The sequence below is a fragment of the Pithys albifrons genome, chromosome 15 (assembly GCF_047495875.1).
Source record: "Pithys albifrons albifrons isolate INPA30051 chromosome 15, PitAlb_v1, whole genome shotgun sequence".
Classification (NCBI taxonomy): Eukaryota; Metazoa; Chordata; class Aves; order Passeriformes; family Thamnophilidae; genus Pithys; species Pithys albifrons.
This window is the reverse complement of record NC_092472.1, coordinates 15,367,779-15,380,472: the sequence shown is the minus strand read 5'-3', so window position 1 is coordinate 15,380,472 and position 12,694 is coordinate 15,367,779. Positions and strand designations below refer to the sequence as shown.

Genomic DNA, 12,694 nt, shown 5'->3' with positions numbered 1-12,694 from the left:
ATCCACAGCCCATTCCCCCAGAATGAATCAGGTAACCCTGCAGAGCAGGAGCAAGGGCTGCCCTCAGACACAAGGAAGGGGAGAATATGCACACCCAGTCAATTAACTCATAGCACGTATCAAAAAGCTGAGCCCCCAAAAAATACCCAGCCCCAGCACCCTGGCACAGCCTCAAAATGCATGGGCCAATTTTATCTCTTCCAAGGCCAGAGCAGTGATTCCCATGAAGGCAGTGGGGTGTCCCCTCAGCACCTCCCCAGGATGGGGATCTTCAGGCACAAGACTGTAGTTGTAGATGTTGAGACCCACTTTGCAGTGCAGTGCATGGGCCTGGCATTTAGTTTATATTGTGCCAAATCACACAAGGTGGGTTTGCTCTTGTGGGGATGCACAGAGCCAGGCAGGGCTTTGTGCACAGGAACAGGTCAAACACCAGAGTTTGGTGTCCGTGGGTGCCACAGGAGCAGCACAGACATCACCTGTGGAAGTGAGACAGGGCATCTTCCCTTCAGCTTTTCTCTTTTAGGAGAACATTTCCTTTTCCACCACTGCCAGGGAGCTTGTGCTTTAATGCACACACTGCACTGAGCTGGGGAAATGTTAGACATGGAGAGGAAGACCAGGGGGTGTTGGACATGTCTGATCCCACCATGGGTGTCTCTCACGTCTGGAGTATGGATGTGAGCCCCTTTCCCATGGCCACTGTAAAAAACTCAAAGTCTTTGTGTTGTGGAAGCAAAAGGCAATTAAATATAACCCTTGTAAATATTGTATGAATTGTCATAGTAAATGAACCCCAGGTTTGGGCTGGTCTGCTGTTTTATCAGGGCATTTAAGTAAATAAATGACTTTCCACATGGAAAATGCTGAGGTGGTTTGTTACTTGATTAAAACATGTTGGACATGAATGCACTGAATGCCTCTCACTGAACAATCAAAGTAAGGAGGGATCTTTCAAGTCCTGAGGCAAAAAACTTGAATTAGATCAGAGAGATTCAATTATGCTTTAAAGGGAATCTGGCTACTTGTGTGCAGGATACAGCAGGAAAATATATGTAGAAGAATTTAATGGAAAAGATCAATTATTTTATCAATAGGACATGCAAAGTGGAATTTACTCATCAGCTCTGAACTGAGGCTTTTAAGGAAATGATACACGGACCAGGATAGACTTTGGCCTCCAGCAGGTTTAAGTGAGTTTGATTAATTTCTGTGCAGTTACCAACTGAGGTTTTGGTCCAGAGCCTTCATGATTTTCAGCCTTGGATAATGGGAATTGTAACAAGGAGGCAGGACCTTGGCAGCAAGTGTATCCCAATCCCACCTCATTAAGGTAAAGTTGTAGAAATTGAATTGGATTTGAATCTGAAGATGTTGGTTCCTCCTCCTCCAGCATCTCTGCATAATGTTAATTCAATGAAAAAAGCACAGGGAAAAGCCAAACACTTTTTTTTTTTTGCAAAAGAACACAGACATTTGAATTTAATAAATTATAAAATTAAAGATTCTAATTTGTATATACATTTTTAATATACAAGAAATGGCTATTTATTGCAATTTCTGTTAAGGCATATGTAAGTGAATGGAAGTTGCATATAGATACTCAGATGAACATAGCAAATACTGTGCACTGTAGGTGAGTAAATAAGACATTAAATGCATTATGTAATAAAATAAAACATAAACCCCTTTGAGTACTGATAAAGCACCATTTCTAGAATTCTCAAAATATCTGAAAGCATTCTATGGAGATGTTGTGAGACTCTATATACTGAATGGATATATGAATATAAAAAGTGATGCATTTGTAATGGATTACAGAAATTTTTAAAGGAATGTTGGTGAAAAAAATGGCAGATGATTGGAGCTGAGGGAACCAGAATTTATTGGGGAATTTTTTTTTCATGAGAAGTTGTCACTTGAATTTTAAGTTTAGACCAGCAGAGAAATGAAAATTTAGGAAGCTGTGTACTTGCATGCTTAGGTTGCAAATGTATTGCTTCATGTGGGCTCAGTGCTTTAGCACTTAGATCTTTGAGATGATCTCTGCAGGAATATGTTTATTTATAAGCCTGCTTTACTTTCTGGGGATTAGGTTACATTAAATTACCACTTTCTGCTCATTATGTCTCAAAATGCAGCACCTGGGCAACAGCAAACCAGTTACAGAAGGCACACTATGATAATGCTCTTGCCTAATTACAGTATTTTAGAAAAGATGAAACAGTTGTCAAAGTTCAACCAACCAAAAAAAAAACCAAAGCAAAAACCACCCAAATTTTCCACTGCATGACATGGAACAAAGATCAGTTGAGAGGAAACCCCCACCTATTGCCTGGGGTTGCTTTTTCTTTATCAATAGAGCCCTGTGTTGTGTTTTGCAGTAGAAGAGATTAATGTGTTCTTAGGAAACAACCCTCAGAGGGAACTGCTGAAAAAAATACCTTCTGAAGAACTCATGGCAGTTTGAAAAGAAGTTATCTTTCCTGGTCTGAAGAGACTTAAATTCCCCTCTCATCCAGCAAGACCCTGGAGAGAAACCCTCAGCCTCCCACTGTCTTGATCAATCTGCATTGAAGCTGCTGTTTCAAATATTTCAGTATTCCCCAACTAACAACTAGAGAAATATTCAGTACAACTAAACCAGCAAGAAGCACATGGAATTAAATCTCCCAAAAAGTGAGACTGAGAAGGGAGAAAGCCCTTCCTAAATGCAGATGCCATCAGGCATTGCATTGGGTTCCTAACACTGGACCTAATGTAGCACCAGACCAGCCTTCTGGGAGGCTGCTCCTGCTCCCTGAGGCAGCAGAAGTTTCCACCCTACCTGAAAAAATGCTTTTTGTGAGCTGTGGGCACTGCCTTTTGTGGTATTTCTTCTGATTGCCTGATTGCCTAAGCCTATTCCAAAAACTAAGGCAGAACAGAATCCATTGGATGAGTTACCTCAGGCTCCTGGAGGTCAGTGCAATGGGTGTCCATAAAATCCCAGTGAGTAAGACTGGTACCATCCAGGCAGCAAAATTCCACCTCCCCATCTGCGTAAATCCAGCCCCAACCCCTTTCTATCCTGGGGTTTGTGAGGGTTTTTCCTAAGTTTCAGACGCTTGGATGTACTTCTAGGCTATGAAAAAGCTGGGGGTTGTGGCTTATTTTTATTGTCCACAGAGCTAAAAGGATATTAACTTGAAGGGGAAAAGATGAGTTTTATACTAACCACATCTGTGTAAAGGAAATGTGGAAGGCAAGAAATACTGTGACTACAGGCTGGGAGCCCAGCTACAGCTTGTGTCCCCCATGGCACAGCAGTTGGAATGCTGTTGATTCAGACATGTCTTCCTTGCTTATAAATAGCATGGTGGGTTTTTTTCCCTGCAGTGCTCATTTCTACATCACTCTTTTTCACACAGACATGACCTGACCCTACACTGTTACCAAAACTTGTCCTGTCTGTAGGCAACCACAAATCCCTTGGCACAAGGCTCCGGCAGACAAGCCATGGAGCAGGACTGGGATGGGACACTAAAGATAAACACCCTGTGACTACAGGAAAACACTCAGTGTTCCAGGAGTTCAAGTCTGTGGTGGGACTCCTGCTGCTGTGCTGCCAAACTGCAGAGCCTGAGTTTTACTTTTCAAAACCAGAACAGACTGTTGTTTGCGCTGGCTGCTGCTTCCACATCTGCTGCCATGTCTGCTCAGCCCAGGAGATGTTTCCCAGTGCTCTGGACTTTTACTAGGCCTGTTATTCTTCCCAGTCTTTGTGGTTGTCAGTGTAACTCCCATCCCTGCACTATCCAAGCTGCTCCAAGGGTATCCCCTGGTTCTCTGTAAGAAGAGGTGCTTGATGCCACCACACCAGCTGAAAACATTCCTCCTCCGCTTTGACCAGCATCTCCATGAAGTATTTTTCTTAGACCAGGTGTTGTGCTTCCAAAAATTCTGGCCACAGTTCAGGTCAGGACACTTCCACATCTGGGTGCTGCTGTCTGAGGCTTCTGCAGGCTCTCACCTTCCTTCCAGCAGGAATGGCTTGTTTGGAAGAGGAGACTGGGCAGCTCATTCAAATTGTGGTGGCCAAGGGCACAAGGCAGGGCCACAGGGAGCCACATGTGGGTCACCTTGCAAGACCTGGGAAGCTCTTTGCCAGCAGCCAGGACAGAGGAGGACTCACATATTGCTGGAAATGCAGCACATTCCCAATATTTGTGTGACTGTACATATGGCCTTATTGCTGGCACCACTTCAGACCGAGACCAGCTCAGGCTGCAGGATGAGTTCTTAGTCTCAGACTGGAAAATTTGAACCAGGAGCCATCAGACATACCTAATGGTAAAAGAGGATTTCAGGGAAGCCCTGGGCTCTGCAGGAGGTTTACCAGCAAAGAGGAAACAAATAGAAAGAGTCCTCGCCAGGAAAAAAACTGCTTGGATGCCACACACAGGAGGAACCAGTCCATGCTCTCTGTCTTGGAGGTGTTAGAGCCAAGCTGAATTCATCTTCTGTCCTCCAGCCAGGAATTCAAAATGACCTATGAAAACCATGATGACCCTGAGGGGAAAGGAAGTACTCAAAGGGTTGTCAGGTTACACATCTTAAAGTTTCTAGCAGACCTGGTGCTGTGAATACACATGTGTGAGTGTGTGTGTGTAAGGGCACAGCAAACAGTTGTTCACTTCTGCACCAATAAACCTCTCCTAAGGAAAGGAAGATAATACAAAATTATTTCCAGAAAAATAACTGCATCCTATGGGGGGGAAATGTTTTTCTTAACAAAGCACCAAAAAAAAAGACAAGAAGGATCCAGTCATCTTTAAGTTAAACAGAATGTGGGTAGAAAAATATCAGACCAATAAAAAAAGCACCAACCAATAACAATCACTGAGGCTGTTGCATTACAGGAACTTAAAGACTACCAAAAATATGGATAATTGTAAACAGAAAGACTAGGATGTTGTCAGTCCAAGTTGGCCCCATCTACCCTAATAAATGTCGTGTGTGTATCCAAAAGTTTAGGAGAACCCATGGAAATTTTTTATGGAAGTATGGAAACTACTGTTTGCTGGGTTTAATTTACACATAAATATATGGCTACAGAATTTTCTATCTATTTTCTATCACAGTCCTGGTTCAGAAAGCTACGTGAGCATGTGCTGAGCTGTGAGCACAGAGGCAGCTCTGGCACAGTCAGCCAGACTGAGTCTGGCATGTCCTCAAGTACCTTCCTGAACTGGGCTGTGTTAGTGCTGGGCTTGTGCAATGCACAGAAGCATCACAGGGTTGCTGATCACCTGCTTGTCAGTGTTAAAGGGATTGCTTTCCTCCATTCTAAGTGTAACTCCCATTACTATTCCCAAGCATTTTTACACAGGCATAGAAGATTTAAAAGAGCCCATAATCAAGAAACCTGCTAACCTGGCTTAAGTATTATGGTTTGTTTGGATTCAGTGGAACACTGCAGGGATATTGCACTAATACTCTGCCGTACCCTGTACACCTAACCTAGCCACCAAAGTGTTCAGATTAGCATTTCTCAAACAACCTGTCATTTCCATATGTAGTAGGCTTGAGAATTTGGCATCTCTGCCATAGCACCACTTCGATTTTCCCCCTTCTTTTTGTCTCTTCGACACGGGCAATACTATGATGTTTGTAACATCTCTATAAGAGAAAAATGTTGTTTGTGCCATATTTCCATTTTAGTTTATTTTCCTAAGAGTCTCTCTTTTCATTTTCTCAGCAATCAGCTCCTGAATTCTTTGATTCCTTGTCCTTTCATAAGGCATCCTCCTCCGTGTAATGATGTTGTGCTGTGGTACTTCGTTATCCAACCCATCAACTCTGTAGGGAACATCCACTGCATTGATTTCTGGGTGCTCCTCAGTTGCATTGGAAGGGGGTGCAGGTGTTTTGGAAACCAGGGGAGGGCTGGTGGCAGACTGTGTGGTAGACACTCCCATGGGAGGGCTGAGGGTTGTCAGGAGCTCCTCCTCAATGACATTATTCTTATTTACATTAGCACTGGTTCCATTGCTGGCCTCTGTTATGTTGCTGTACATGTTACAGGACTTGCAACACAGCTTATTGTAACCAGGAATGGAGCAGTACCGAGAGAGAACTTCCATGCGACAAAACATTGACTTGTCTCCTTGACAATGATCTTCTGAAAGAGAAAAAGGGAACAGATAAATAAAGAGCATCTTCACATTAATCAGAAAAAGAAACACAGCTGAAGCTTTGGCAGTGGGCAGAGGGTTTGATATTTAAAGTGGGATGTGAAACTAGCAAATGAGCCTTCTATAAGCAGAAGCAGGATTAATATTAAACCTAAAACTCAGCTCACTTCAAGGGCTGCAAAAGCTGATCTGAACTGTTTGTACCAGCCCCATCCAAGCTCTAGAACATAACACTTGAGCTTTTGACCTTGCATTCTGGAAGTGCTACCCTGAACACCCTGCAGCCACCATGAATTGTGTTCCTTAAACTTCAAAACTGATAGTGCTGTGTTGTTGCCAAAGCTACAGTAAACCCCTGAAAAGTCATCAGCTTTTATATTAAGAAATCTATTTTTTCCCTTCACTCCTTTTAATGCTTTTCTAGATCTTAACAGTGACTGACCACAGTCAGGGCTAACAATTTATCTGGAATGTCTCGGGAAAGTCTTCTTTTGATGGATACCAGGTAACACTCAGAATTAATCCATCTCCCATTGGAGTGATATTTTTGCCAGGTACTTCTACTCTGAAAACAACAGCCTTGCCTCAGAATGTCCCTTGGTTGAGAGAAAAGTAGAGCATTTAGCATTTCTCCTCCTCCTAGAAGGGAGCTGAAATTTTTGGAGCAACAAGCTCCAGTGTGATGGAGCCAAGTCAGTCCATTAATGACTGGGAGACTCAGTAACAACTCCTGATTTGTGTCACTGACTGAAAAACTGTCATAAAAGAGAAATACTGGTAATAAACAAGCTTTAAGCTGCCAATAGCCATTATGACAATTTGCACTATAATAGAGGTGTTAGAGCAGATCCTGCTTTTGCTGAGATACAGGTGACAAATTGTAGGCTGAGGCATAAAAGTTGAACTGGCCAGAGTTACTGCCTGAGAAATATAAATTGAAGCCTACTGAGAGATTACTCAAGCCCTTGTGATTTCTGCTCAGAGGAGGTAGAGGACCATATGAGTTGGTGGCAGATGGATGGTGAGGTGGTTAGCAGGCTCCTTGGATAGAAAGCTACCTGTCCTGTCCTCTGTCCTGTCATACACACTCAGCTCCTGTGCCTCCAGGATGAAGTAATGGAGCCAGACACTGCAGTGAAGGAAAAATCCCAACACGCAGCCCATGATGAGAGAGGAGTCAGGGCTTGGAGGAGAGGAGAGGAGAGGGCTGAGGAAAAAGGCAGACTGGCCAACACTTGGCACCATCAATAACAAAACATTGTCTCTGTGACCAGGGTGCTGAGACAGATGAAATCACTTCAGCCTCTCTCCCTGCTCTTACTACATTTCCAACTACTCTTACAGTAAAGGATGAGTAACTCCAATTACTCGCCTTTATTTTGAGTGCACCCAGTGTCAGACAGCTCGAGTCAGCCTCTTACTGCAGCTCAGATTTCACCCTCCAGCCATGGACACTGACTGGTGTCAGCACCCTCCCAGCAAAGGAGAGAAGCAGAGCAGACTCAGAGACATCAAGGGGACTCAGAAAGTGTAGGTGCTGCCTCTTCACTCATCCTCAGTTAACAAAACAGGGCATTGTAGGTGTTTAATTGGCAAACATATCAGTCTAAAACTAATAACTGGTGCTGCTGCTTTGAAGGGCTGGTGCTGGCTGAGGAAAGAGAAAACACCTCCCTTACTTTTGATCTATGCCCCGATTGTTGCATTTTTTGCAGAAAAGCAGAATTCCTGCTTTCAAATGCATTGGTTCACTTTCATATTTTTCAAATGCTAAACTGAAATGCTGCTGGAAATAAGGAAAAACTCCCTCCTCAGGAATCTGAGAATAGTAGACTGGGTTTGGAGAGATTTCCAAACCAGTCCTTAAGAGCTGGAACTGTTCATTCCTGCATGCACAGCTCCATACAAAGGCCTGCATGTGCCTACACAGCTTTATATGTATTTTTCCATACCACATAAGAGTTCCCTTTGAACATTTTGCCTTGTGTTGCATGACCCTTATGCATCTTCTTCCAAATGGCTTGCAAAATAAAAGCCAACAGATATAACATTTAAATGTGGTTTCAACAAGGCAGGGCTGTGCTTGGCTTTGTAAGAATCACTAAAAGCACCTTTAGAAAAATGCCTTTTTTCCTATCAAAAATATGCAATGTCAAGCTTAAAAATACACAGAAATAAACCTGCATTATGTAATAAGTTTAGGGATGTCTGATAAGTTACATAAATAAACTCTGTAACTTCTGAATGTCAGAATGAAATTTTGATCCTCTATCCAAAGCAAAATATCCAGATTTGCTGAACTTTTCTTTATTTTTACTTGCAGTATGCATGACAGACTGGAAGTATATATTCAAAACATCAGTAAGAAAAAAATAAATCAGTTTCACAGTCACTTTGGTACACATTAGTCTCATAAAAAAATATTGAAAAGCAAACTGAATTGGCACATCTTTAATATTATGTTAAATACATACAAAACACTAATAAAATATCCCTGATAAACCAAAGTGCATATAGACATAGTGCACAATGCCCAGATACCTTATTGCACCATTCTCTATAGCCACCCATCTCTTGAAACATCACTAAACATTGTCTATTTAAAGGTAACAGTCATGAATATATTTATACAGTTAAACACCAATTATTTTACATAACAGTATTCAGTGCCAGATACGTGTCTTTGCTTTTTCACCTTGTCATGTAAATTGTTAACATGTTTCAGGAAATTATCATATTAACAGCAAAATTTAATTATGTGATCACATGATAATGACAAGTTTGAAGTGCTACACTGTTGACGACCCAAAGATTCAAAAATGCCACTTTTCCAAAAAATATGATCAAAGCAATAAGGTAGTAATTTGCTCCAAGACTGCAGTTTTACAGTTGATACATTTCTACTGTTGGTACTGACTGTCACAAACAAGTTTATGACTTGTGAATTCCAAATCTTCAACACAAACACGGAAGGTGAAGCACAAATGCCAGTTAAATCTCAGTAAGTCAGGCCACAATCCTGTCTTGATGAAGATATGGATATGCACTGTGCAAATTAACCTCCAATTAAATTTACTGCCTTCCAATAATTATCATTCAAGTAAAAACACTCCATATGAAGATTAACTCAAGGTACCAGTGTACTGTTCATATTTAAAGCTGGATCTGGTAAATTAATGCCATTTACATTTCAACATTAAGGCATTTTTCTAAAATTCTTCTTCTAAGCAAAAAAAAAGCAATAAAAATTGAGGTAATTCTGTAGTAGTTCACACTGTTATGTTTGCCAGTTGACACATCTAAGAGCACACACACACATACACACACACACACACAACCGTACCAGTCAAGTCAGACATGCACATGGTGAAAAAAGACCAAAGATGGAATGAGTATAAACAGCTCCGTGCTGAGCAGCTGGAGACATCGTAGTCAAGGAAAACATCATATTGCCTCTGCCACGGGAAGGAGAACACCACCACTCAACCTTCAACGTGGACCATGCCTGTTCTGCTTAGGGTTTGCTTCTAAAGTCAAAAGAAAGCAAAACTGGCAAAAATTGTGCGATGGGAAAAAAAATCACTGCAGCTTTCCTCCAATAAAAACCACACCAGACCACCACGGGGAGCTTGGCGAGAGCTGACAGCATCACAGCAGCACAGGAAGTGCTGAGAGAAACTCAGCTTCTGCTTCCCAGTGAGCCCTCCATGGGTCACAAATGGAAATGTGAGGGTCAGGGAAAAAGAAAAGAGCAGCAAAGATGAGGAAAACAACAGCCCTGCAAAGGAAAATGGAATGAAAAAATTCTTCCACTCATCAGACTACCCTGTCAGCGAACTGAAAGCAGAGAGTTACGAGATTCTGGGTTTTTAGATAAAGGAGAACTTTAGCACTACAAGGTGTCATTATTGTGATGTGATCACATTCACAATAAGTTCTCAGTTTTGCTATCAAACTGAACATCAGGAACCAGTAAGAGCCTTTTTTCACCATCACCAAGCAACAAGCAAACCGATCCCAGCTCCCTTTCAGAGGACTGCAACATACTGTGGAGATCCAACTTCACACATCCAACACTTCAAGACCTCCACCACCAGTGCTACGCAAGCTCCAGAGAAGAAAGACACCGAGCACCAAGTGCCTGGTGTGAAAAAACAGCTTCAGCCCAAGATTTAAACTTGGCAAAGTCAAGGGAACTTTCCGCATAGAGAGAAGAAGAGAGCAAAAGGCAAAGTCCACACTCGATGTGGCATGCATTTAAGGGCAAAGGCAGAGTTATAAATGGGTCTTTTACTTGAAGATATTTTCTGGATGGGGTAGTCTGGATCAGGTCTTGACAGCCATTGTATCATGTAGGTTTTCTTTGAAGGATCAGAAATGTTTCCTTGAATAGAGGGGGAAAAAAAGACGTCAGACAAAATGTTAGAGAGCATTAAACAGTTGCCCTGTCAAAAGGGGATAGGCTAAGAGAGTGAGTGAGCTGTGGTGGTGAAGGAGCCCAGGGAAAGGTTAGGACCAGGCTGGGCAGTTTGGGGCAATGGGTGCTGCTTGGGGAGTTTGCTATGACTCCTACTCAGCCCTTGACAGCCAACACCAAAGGCAGCCCAAAGGCCAGTTCTCCAGCAGAACTTCTCAGGGCAGTGTTACAAATGTCCCCAGAGATGGGCAGTCTGATTTAGTTACACTGCCTTGTTAAAGTCTTTGTATTGGAGACCATAATTGACAGCTTGCTTCTAATTAATTAGGGATCAAAAGCTACCCTGAGAAATACATCAGGAATAAAAGAAAAATATGAATCAATAATAGGAATATGTAAAATTATCTCACAGGCATCATTTGCTAGCAGCTGAAAAGCTAACAAGGATAAAGGCTGTATTGTCCTGGATTAAGAATGAAAATATTAATTATAGCTTTAAAAACCCCCTGAGTTAGATAACCCATGCAGATAACTTATGTTTGACAGCATGGAAAAAAAGCCTGGAACTGTCAGTGGAGATGGGGAAAGCAAAGAGGCATCTTTGTACCTGATGCCCTTGGTTAGCCACAACCCAGCAGCCTCCTGCCAAGCCCTGCAGGTCTCAGGGGTGCAGAGCTGGCCTTGGGCAGTGCTCCTCACCCAGGGCAGCTGCTGGCACATCCAGCCACCCCCACTGTACTGAGGTCTGCCCCAGACTCTCACGCTGTTCTGGAGCAAGTGGTGCTCCCCAGCAGGAGAGGATGCCCAAGAAGTCCTTCATCCACACAACAGCTTTACATTTGGAAAATCCTCTCAAAACGGGGATTATGGAAACCTGTCACCACAGGCAGGCATAGCACCCCAGCATAAATTCAATGAAGGCATTGCAAGTAAATAAATTAATGCTTTTTCAACAAGGACTGTATGCTATGGAAGACAGCACTCACTTGGACACGGAGGTAGTCTGCAAATCCTTACATTCTCTGGTTTACTCTCCTTGCACAGGCCGATGGCGTTGTCCCTGGTCCGGCACAGCACCGGCCGATCCTGGGTGCCATTGCCACAGCTCACAGAGCACTGGAAGGAGAGGCAGCAGTTAGACCCCAGCCACCCTTGGGAAACAAAATTTCAAACCACTGCCCTTGATTTGAGCTGACAGGGTGCATTATTTGAACACCGCGGTACTTGTGGTAACCAAGCAAGAGGGAGAAGCACTCGCTGCTCTTTGTGGTACACCAGGAATTGTGAAACACTGCAGGAAAGAGCTCCTGGCCCGAGCAATAAACAAACAACTGCAAGTGTGAGCCATCTCTTCACAAAGGCACCTATTCACAATGCCAGGGATGGCACCGCTTGTGTTATCTATTCCACCCAGTCAGGTTTAGTTGCTTGAGACCTCCAGAAAGAGACTGACCTGTGACCACGGTCCTATTCTCCACTGCGCCGGGCACAGCTCCCGGTTGCAGGGCCTCCTGCCCTCGGGGCGGTCGTTGTTGCAGTACTTGGTATGCACAGACCTGTTCGTGTTGTCGTGGAGGGGTTGGATACACCGCACTGACCTCACTTGATACCCTGTTTTCCCACAGGTTTTGCTGCAAGGCTCCCATTCTCCTGTAACCCATCTGGGTGGGTGAAAAGAGAGCAAGTTGAGTAAAATTCTCTCCTCAACTAGGTGAGTTCAAACTGCTGATCTGTAACACTCTAACACAGGTCCAAAAGGATGTTAGTACTAGTTCTGATTCAGAAAAAGAAAATATGAAAAACCACAAGCAGTTATGGTGAGGGTTATTTGACCATGCCCCTAAAATATCAATAAGACCCAGATATTTAATATTAATCTTTCTCACTATTTCTGAGGTAAGCATTGTTCTTGCTTTGCTACCTTTGCCTTGATGTTAAGCTGGGCTTTCCCAGACTGCACATAAAAATACAGTAACTTCTATGTCAAAAGCAGCCACCCACGGGGGCTTCTGATCTTCCCAGGTCTTGGTGCATGTGATGGCCTTGTCACAATGTACCATTCACCTCCCCACAGCTGGTTCCCACAGGAGTGAAGCAAAAC

The 12,694-nt window shown here is 43.1% G+C and overlaps 1 protein-coding gene across 1 annotated transcript in view; it reads right to left on the bottom strand.

The window, feature by feature from the left end:
• Positions 1-1,481: 1,481 nt before the first annotated feature.
• The window catches only part of ADAMTS2 (ADAM metallopeptidase with thrombospondin type 1 motif 2), a 173,662-nt gene continuing 162,449 nt past the window's right edge, over positions 1,482-12,694 (bottom strand). Inside the window, exons 19-22 of the mRNA XM_071570373.1 lie at positions 12,047-12,254; positions 11,580-11,709; positions 10,471-10,560; positions 1,482-6,163 (exon numbers count right to left, since the gene is read on the bottom strand). Of these exons, the coding sequence (XP_071426474.1) occupies positions 5,700-6,163; positions 10,471-10,560; positions 11,580-11,709; positions 12,047-12,254 (892 nt within the window). The 3' untranslated portion in view covers positions 1,482-5,699. The remainder of the gene's footprint in view (positions 6,164-10,470; positions 10,561-11,579; positions 11,710-12,046; positions 12,255-12,694) is intronic.